General features: G+C 48.6%; 1 protein-coding gene across 1 annotated transcript in view; it reads right to left on the bottom strand.

Annotated features, from left to right (window-relative positions):
* Positions 1 to 5,381: 5,381 nt before the first annotated feature.
* RNF150 (ring finger protein 150) overlaps positions 5,382 to 9,315 on the bottom strand; it is a 194,400-nt gene continuing 190,466 nt past the window's right edge. The window contains exon 7 of the mRNA XM_056119201.1: positions 5,382 to 5,662. Coding sequence (XP_055975176.1) covers positions 5,544 to 5,662 — 119 coding nt within the window. The 3' untranslated portion in view covers positions 5,382 to 5,543. The remainder of the gene's footprint in view (positions 5,663 to 9,315) is intronic.

Raw genomic sequence — 9,315 nt, 5'->3', positions numbered from 1 at the left:
CCCGCCCGCTCTGACCGGCTCCCTGAGTGGGCACGGGGTCCCCCCTCTCCTCGCTCCCCACCGGACTTCCTGTCACGGAGCGTCTCCTCACCCTTCCCGGGGCCTCCTCAGACGCCCTCGTGAGGGAGAGGCCCGAGCCATGGCGTCACCCTCCTCAGGACGGCAGCTTTTCCCGCCTCTTTCTCGCCTCACTCGAGCTGCTCGCCCGGCTGAGGTGGTCAGAAAAGCACGAGGGGGACTTAGCGTGAGGGGGAACTCAGCCACAGAACAACCCACGTTCCCTTTCCCCGCCCCCACCCCCAGAACCCTCAGCTCTGTCTGGGTGCCTGGGAGCAAGGAGGGAGCTCGCAAACGCGTGGAGTGGAACCTTCTGGAATTGCTCCCCGGATTTTTTTTTTTTCCTGGCAAGAAGGCGTGAGGAAAGGGGGCCTGAGAAGTGGAGACTCGATCCTTCCAAGCTGATTTGTCTTTATAATAAATAACTTGGGTTTCCTCATCACAAGAGCACACTCTGAGAGGGTGGCCACTGACGTATAGATTCAAGCCACGTAGGCATTTTGTTCCTGAAAGAAGGGAAAAGTGTGTCTGTGTGTGTATGGGGGGGAGGGGTGGTGGCTTAAGAGAAAACAGATGGCAAAGAGAGTGAAATCTAAGAACAGGTAAAGAATTCTACCAGAAATTGCCAGTCATGTACCACAATTGGGCATCCCCTTCCCCGAGACTGTTTCCTGGTTTCTGAGAGAAGTTTGATGGAATGAGATTTATGCTTTCAGATGAAGCAAAGCATTCAGTGGATGACTATCATTAAATTATTATTATTATTAATTATTATTTTGTGGTACTTGGGCTACACCTGGCTGTACTATGGGCTCTGTGATCAGGGATCATTCCTGGTGAGGCTGGGGGATCATATGGGAGCACTGGGGATTGAACCCGGGTCAAGCATATGCAAGGCAAGTGCCTTACTCTCTGTACTATCTCTCCAGACCTTAAATACCATTTAAAAATTTTGTTTATGCTCAGAATTGTCATTGGAAGGAAGCTCACTAATGAGAATTAGCCTAAATTAGACTCACCAATGAGATGCAGCCTAATCTCTCACTAGTAAGAAGTAGCCTAATTAGACTCTTGCCACTGGAGAACAGCCTAAATTAGACCTTCTGCAACAAGAAGCAGCCTAAATTAGGCGCTTGCCAATGAGAGGCAGCCCCGTAAGACCCTCACCAATGAGAAACAGCCCAAGTTAGACTCCTACTAATGAGAAAAGCCCAAGTTAGACTCACCAATGTAAAGCAGCCTAAATTAGACTCACAAATGAAATGCAGCCTATGTTAGACTCACCAATGAGAAACAGCCTAAATTAGACTCATGAATGAGAAGCAGCCTAAGTTAGATACTCTGCCATCCTATTCTGTTCTGAGAAGCATGACTGGGGCAAGCAGTCAGTAAGGGTATCAGAAAGAGTCTCTGGGTACTGTGGTTTCTTTTATGACAAAAGCCAGACCCATGACAGGCAGAAAATGGACCAATAGTCAGATGTCAGACACGGTATTCTGATTTGGACTGTCTTCCTGAAGAGACCCATCAATCAGGAGGGAACGATTACTAGAAGTGACTCTTAAGTTTTCTTATAAAATATTTTGGGCCATACCCAGAATTGTCTTAGGGCCATCCCCAGTGGTTCTTGGGGAACCATAGACTGCCAGAAATCAAGCACTCAGTCCTTGAAGGTATCTCTAGTCTCAACCCTGCATTGTTCTCTTGGGTGGATGGAAATACTCTTCTTGGCATGAGCCTCGGGGCAAAAGGGAAGTGCTGACATCTGGGCTAAGGGCTAACCTTGGGGGAGCTCGTTCTTCACAGGTAGAGGGTGGGTGGCAGCGAGCACCAAGACTTTGTCTCAATAAGGCCACAAGTTCTTGTATGTAATTTCCCACCTGTGTCCCCCAGTCTCTGTGCTGCCCAGCTATAGCTGTAGGGGTTGGGGCACTGGGGGCTGGGAACAGACTGGCCCGCTAGAAAGGAGTGGAACTAGGTTGAGGTAAAGCTGGAGGCCAGTCTGACATGCCCCTGGGTTTTCGGTGGCCACCTCTCTGGGTTAGGGTTTGTCTGACAAGTGAGACATGAGGATTTTGGTTCAGCACCTACATCTAAGTGATTTATGTGACTTCTTAAAGACAACAACTGGTGAGAGAAGTAACAAGAAATGGTAATGGGCATTTATAATAGACAATTCAAAAAGGGTGGTAAGCATCTTTATTCCTTTCAAAACAAATCACCTCCAGGCTCCCCATGTGGCAATTGGGGTTCTATCTAATTCTCTCTGGAGGGCAGTGGTTTGCACTGGTGACACTCAGAGGTGGGCTAGAGTTGCCCTGTCCCATGGACTGCTCTGAACCACACATGGTATCTTGTCCACTGGGATGTGCCATGAGTGTAACCCCCATGTGGGTTTAGATGTCTTACTACTGAACAGGTGGAATATTTTGTTCATGACATGATATACAGAGACAGTAGTGGGGGACCTGAGAACTGAACTCGGGAACTGTAAATTTCTATTGTATTGTAAATTTGGAGGGTGGACAAGTTGGTGATAATTCAGTGATATAGAAGGAATGCTAGTGACCTGATTTTATATTCTGTCTTCAAGGTGGAAAATAAAAATCACAGACGTGACCTGTATTCTCTTCCCGTTGGATAGTGCTGGTCTAGACATTTCAGAAAAATGTGCACATCTGCGTGCACTTCTAGCGGGTTCTGTGCCCTTTGACACTCTTATGTGGATAGGCCCATTTTTCCTGTTGGGGAATAGGTGGTGACAAAGTCCAGGGAGGACTAATTTTATGTCTTTTGGGCCCTCTCATGACAGTGAAACTATGAGACCTGTGGGAATCCTCCATAAACCTTTGGTGGTCAAGAACCTTTGAGGTTCAGGGGATCAGGTCCTCCTCAGGGTCTGATTCAAAAGCCTCTGATACTTTCCAGGCCCTTGGAAGTCAAGTCCACTGCATCCTACAACCAATTTCTGACTAGCCAGCCACTGTGGGAGCTGAAATCACATATCAAACAGGAGCTGGTTTGATGAGATAGTTCTCAGGGCATTTCTTTTCTGGGTGTGGGCTATAGACTTATTATTATTATTATTTTTGAGTAGGGAAAGTTGGGTTTTTTGGTTTGTTTTGGGGGTCACATATGGTGATGCTTATGTGTTACTCTTAGCTCTGCACTCAGAAAGTGCTCCTGGTGGTATTCAGATGACTGTATGGGATGTGGAAGATTGAGCTTGGGTTGGCTGCATACAAGGCAAATAACCTACCTGCTGTACTATCACTCTGACCCCCTAGACCTATTTCTTTCATGGAAGACAGTTCTGTTTCATTTGTTGTTGAATGATTAACAATAAAAGAAATTCCACTTGACTGAAGTTAATAGCAAAATGGATTTAGAGCAGAGTTGAATGCAGGAGGAGGGGATGGTGCCCTGCTATGCTGACCGAGAAAAGGGAGTTTCTGGAGTGAAGAATTCCACACCCAGAAGGAGATTTGAAGGTTCCAGAGATTCTCTGTGTCTGAGATTCTTTCTTCAGCACACAGATCTATATGGTTCATGTGAAACCTCATAGAGCTGAAAACAAGATAAAACAAAATTTCTACTTGGACTTAAACGCCATCACTGAGCTGTTTTCTCCTCAACTCCAGAGCGCTGACCCCCAAAGCTGCCAAATGTCCTGTGTCAAGTATTTCAGCCCCCCATGCATCTGTTATTTGTAACCATCATCTGCAAAATATGGATTCCCCAAGAAATTGCTCCTCATAGGTCCTGGGCCCACAGAAATTCAGGTAAGTATCTGGCCATACCCCTCATTTTCTAGGGGGAGCAGCTCAGCCCTAGCAAACATAAGTCCTCTTCTCCTCCCTCTCTCCTGCCTTCCCACCCAGACACTGGATTTCTGGATAAGTGTGACCCTTTGAGGGAGGGGACCTTTCAGAACATTGGGGTCTGACTGGCTCATAAACTGTCATACAGGAAATGGCTCAAGGTGGGAAATCCCCCCAACACCTAGGGCTTTCTCTTTACCAATACCCTCCCAACTCATGTCATGGCAGGCAGTGGGATCTTAGGGCTAAACCCAACACTGGTTGTGGGAAGGATGGGGGATGATTCGTGTGAGGAGGTGAAAGTGTCCCCATCCGAGATGCAAGTAATGTGTGTTGGGAGGTGGTGTTCCTTCTGGGTTCACCCGCACTGTGGCCTGGCCTTCCCATGGGGACGGGTCCTCCCAGATGGTCCACTCCCTCCTCTCTTCATCTCTCTGTGTGGGATGACAAGAAATAGAATTTATCTGTCCCAGTCCCCACAAAGAACAGCAATGAAAATGGGTGTCAGACCAAGCAGGGTTCCCTCCCCTTCTGATGCCTTCCTTCTCCCATGACTTTCTGTCAGCAGAAACAGTTCTCACGCCCTACACCCCTCTTGTTCCCTTGGGATGGAGCTGTGCCCAGGGACCCCCTGCATCTTTCCTCCAGGTGTTCCAAGGTCGCCAGGGTGTGTGGGAATTGGGGGAAACCCCACTGTGTTGGATGCCGGGCGGGAATGACTGGAACCTTCAAAGGCCATGGCTCCCCCGGAAACTAGTAATGGAGGTAATGGATGTGATGGGAGTCCAGCTCTTTGCTCCCTGCAGCGGAAGTGGTGTTGTGGTTTAGAACTAACCTTGCCATCCCAATCACATGGTCTCCAGCCACGAAGAAAGGAACAACAGGCCTGGAAGGGGCTTCTGAGCCTCCATTTCCAGCCAAAGGCAGGACCAGAGGATGCGCCCCCTGGGAGCTGGCATTTTAGGGCCTGGGGTCCTGTCAGCTGCACGCCAGTATGAGAGGGCTGAGGTGAAGGAGCAGACTTGGGCTTTGGGCGGGTAGCGGGGGTGTTAAGAGGGGGTTCGGCAGCTGCGACAGTCCAGATCCATTTAGATTCTTCAGGAAAGCTGGTCTCGGTGTTGCGGGGGGTGCGGGGATGGGGGTGGAGTGGGTGAGGCACTTCCCAAAGCCATGCAACCCCCCTTCTGCTGGGAGGGCTCGGCTGTTCATCTCGGAGATGAAATCCAAATGGGTCAGAGCTGGAGGAGAACCTGGCTCCAGAGCGGGAGTGAATCAAAGGCCGGGAAGGGGAGGGGCACAGATACCATCCACACGTCGTCCCTAAAGAGAAAACTGCCAACGAAACCCAACAACATCCCCCACGAAAGACCTGGGAAAAGTGACAGTGAAGAAGGTCCTAGGAAGTCCCTTGGCGGGGTGGGGAGCGCCTGTGGGTCCGTGAGGCCGTGGGAGGAAAATCGGCTTTCAGGCTCCGGCTGCAGGACCACGGGCTGTGGAGGCCTGACCAATGCGACTTTGGATATTGCTTTTGGGGACCGTTCCGGAGTGGAGAGCCCTGGGGTTTCCAAGGTGTTTTGGAGGTCCAGGTGCCCAAGGGCCCATCTCGGGCCGCTCCTCCTTCCCGTCCCCTGGAGTCCGATCACCTTCTCTTGGACACCTGTCGGTTCAAGATTTCACCTCTTCGCAGTCGGGGTCCGTGGAGAGCTCCACGTCGGACAGGCCGACCTCCATGGCCATGATGAGGGAGATGTCGGAGTCGCTGCTGACCGCGGGCTCCTGCTCGCCTGTGAAGAGAAAGCGGGGCTGGGTGAGCACCAGGCTCCTGATCTGCTCCCATCCCAGCGCCACCCTCGCTTCCTGAGGGCCAAGGGAGGAGAGAGAGTTTAAGAAAAACGAGCCCCTCTCCTTTTTACCTTATTTTAAAAATGTCTCTGTATATCTAGGGGCTGGAGAGATAGTACAGGGGATAAGTCACTTGCCTTCCATGGCACCAAGCGGGTTCAATCCCTAGCACTGCATATGGTTCCCCAGACACTTTCAGGAGTAACTGCTAACCACAGAGAGTAGGGTATGGCCCAATCCTCCTCTCCCCCCCGCCTCCCAACACACACACACACACACACACACACACACACACACGCACGCACGCACGCACGCACGCACGCACATTATAGACTTCAAGCAAGGAATATATTTCACCTCCCTCCCTTCCTCCCTCCCTCCCTCCTCTCTCTCTCTCTCTCTCTCTCTCTCTCTCTCTCTCTCTCTCTCTCTCTGTGTTTTGATTTTTGAGTCAACTGGCAGTGCTTAGGGGGATATTCCTGGCTCTCAGAAACAACCCCTGGAGAAGGTCACTGGGAGGACCATATGAGGTGCCAGGGATTGAATCAGGGTTGGTCGCATGACTGATAAGTTCTTTACCTCCTGTACTGTTTCTCTGAGAACTTCCAATGCTCAGCTGAGCTGGGAGATCCAGGAGACCCTGCAGTGTTCTGATGGGGCGCAGATACATCGTCTCTGGGCTTGTGTGAGTAACCTCCCTCAAGAGCTTTGTTTCTTTCTATTCTTGTGCTCATTACTGGGCCTTAGTGGGCCATGGACAGGTGCTCTAACATCTGTGACTACATGGAGTATGACCAAGCCACAGAGATCATCTCTCAGCTGGCTCCAGCCTGGTGTGCCCTTGTCTGCACTCAGACTTAGGCAAGACAGAGATCCCTCCTCTAGGAAGCCCAACCTCCAAACAGCTAGAATGTGAGATGCACATGCCACCCTCTTTTCTTTCCTTCCCCGGGAAGGAGTTGGAGTTTCCCCAGATGGTGATATGCTGGAGGTACTGGGGTCCAAAGTGATAATAATATTGGCCACATCAACTGATTTTAGTTTACTTTGGTTTGGCATTTTTCTTTCTTTTTTTTTTTAAGATTATACATAAGAGTGAAAACATAGGGTATTTATCATTCTTTGACTTGTTTTGCTCAGTATAATACCCTCAAAGACTACCCATGACAAAAATACTAATATTTTATTCTCTTTTTTTTTTGGGGGGGGGGAGAACAATAGAAAGCAGTGCTCTGGATTTACTCCTGGCTCTGTGCTCAGTGATCACTCCTTGCTTTGTGCTCAGATCACTCCTGTTTGGGAGGCCTTAAATGATGCTAGAGATTGAACTTGGGTTATGAGCTTACAAGACAAGTGCCTTACTCCCTTGTAGTATCTCTCTGGAGTAACCTCCCTCAAGAGCTTTGTTTCATTTAAAAAAATAAAAATTAGGTTTATTGGGGTGGGGATTAGGGCCTCAGGAGGGGGAGAGTCTGTCCAGGGGTCCACACTAAAGGATATATTTGTCCCCACAACAACTTGAGATGATGCTTTTTAGCAACTATGCCTTCAGACATCCATGTTAACGTGCAAAGCCCCATTTATTAGACATGTGGATTTTGTGATCTTGTACTTGGCCCAGGGCAGAGCCTTCACCCATGTTCCTGGTTCTACAACCTGGTGCAATTGGACATAATGACCTGACCCAAGTAGCCGCTGGCCCCATGCCCTGGGGCTTTCTCAAGGCACCTCACATACTTGTTTGGAATCTAATATTGGGGAGAACATGAGGGCAGACATAAATACCCTCTGCAAAGGGTTATTTTAAAGGCCCCCAAAGGCTTGCCCAAGCAACGGGCTGCAGAAATCTGCAGGGCCTGCCATACGCAGCTATTGTCTGCAGAACTTTCCCCCCTTCCTCATGGCTGAGTGTTTCACCATTGCAAGTAAAGATAAGCATCACTTCATGCTGCTTTAGTTGACAATGGACAATATACAGATGATGGCAGCCACAAGTTCTACCATAGGGGCCAGCTGTGTCGAAGCTAGACTGAGTTTGGGTAACAATAACAGGTTCCCGCAGTGATGACACTGATCACTTAAATGATGCATTTTTCTAAATGCTGATTAAGCCATACATTCAATGAAACACTTTTCCTTCACCATTCATCCATTAATGGGCACTTGGGTTGCTTCCACAGATAAGCTGTTATAAATACTGCAATGAATAATTTTTTAAGTAGCAATTTCCTTGTCTTCGGGTAAGTACCCAGAAGAGGAATTGCTCGTCCATATGGTTGCTCTATTCTTTTTTTTTGAGAAATCTTGATACTGTTCCCATAGCTGCTGCACCAACTGACCCCAACTGGGGCCTCAGGGATCTCTTTCGAGACATCCTCACTAACATTCACTTCTTGTATTTTGGATGACGGCCACTTTAACTGCAGTGAGCTGATAGCTCGCTGTGACTTTGGCTTGCAATTCCCTAAGGATTAGTAATGCTGGACATTCGCTCATTTTCTGTGGGTCATTTGTATGTCCTCTTTGGAAAAAAACACATTTCTTTAGTTTTTCCATTCTAACTTACCAGTTTAGTTTTGTTTTTATGTTTGGGGGCCACACCTGGCAGTGCTTGAGGTTCACTCCCAACTCTATACTGGGGTGGGGGCTTGGGGGTTTCTCCTGGTGGTTCTTGGGGGATCATATGGTGCCAGGGCTTGAACTTGGATCTTTTGAATGAGAAGCACCCATTGATGTATTTGTCCAGTCCTGTGTTGATGATTTTGATTGAATTGTAAGAGTTCTTCATACAGTGTGGATATTAGCCTTCTATTGGACACATGATCTGGAGTTTCCTCTTCCATTCTGTAGTTGGTACTTTCTTTCTGGAGTCCTTGGTGTGAGAAGCCTTTCATTTTCATGTGGTTATTCTCACTATTATTGCCCCCACCTTGGATGTCAAATCCAGAATCACCTCTCTGACTCTGCTATCAGGAGGTGACCCAGGAACTGGCGAGATGGCTCTGGGACAGGAGCACACACTTTGCATGCAAAGCACTGGGTTTGTTTTCTGGCACTGTAAGGTCCCCTGAGCTCTGCTGAGAGTGATCTCCAAGCACTGAACCTGGAGAAGCTCCTCAGCACTGCTGACTTTGGCCCCAGTGGGAGCAAACAGACAACAGATTCATCTGCTTTCTTCTAGAAATTTTATGGTTTAAGATTTCCATTCAAGGCCCCAATCTATTTTGGGCATTATTTCATTGTTGTTGTTTCTGGGTTACACCCTGGGACGCTCAGGGCTGACTTCTGGCTCTGAACTCAGAAATTACTCCTGCTGGTGCTGGGAGGACCATATGGGGTGCTAGGGATTGAACTAGGGTTGGCTGCATGCAAGGCAAGCGTGCTGCCCCTGAACCATCACCCATGTCTCTCTAATACATTCTTTTACAGATGGCCGCCCTGTCTTCCAACAGCATTCATGGAGGACTGTCTTTCCCCTACAGATTGCTATGGCCTCCACTGTCACAAACCAACTATATGCATGGCTTTATTTCTGTTTCATTGATCTATATGTTTTGTTCTGATGCCAATACTGCATTGTTCCCATTATAGCAGA

This window comes from Sorex fumeus, unplaced genomic scaffold (genome assembly GCF_029834395.1).
Source record: "Sorex fumeus unplaced genomic scaffold, SorFum_2.1 ptg000039l, whole genome shotgun sequence".
Classification (NCBI taxonomy): domain Eukaryota; kingdom Metazoa; phylum Chordata; class Mammalia; order Eulipotyphla; family Soricidae; genus Sorex; species Sorex fumeus.
The sequence above is the reverse complement of the archived record's forward strand: the minus strand, read 5'-3'. Positions and strand labels throughout refer to the sequence as shown.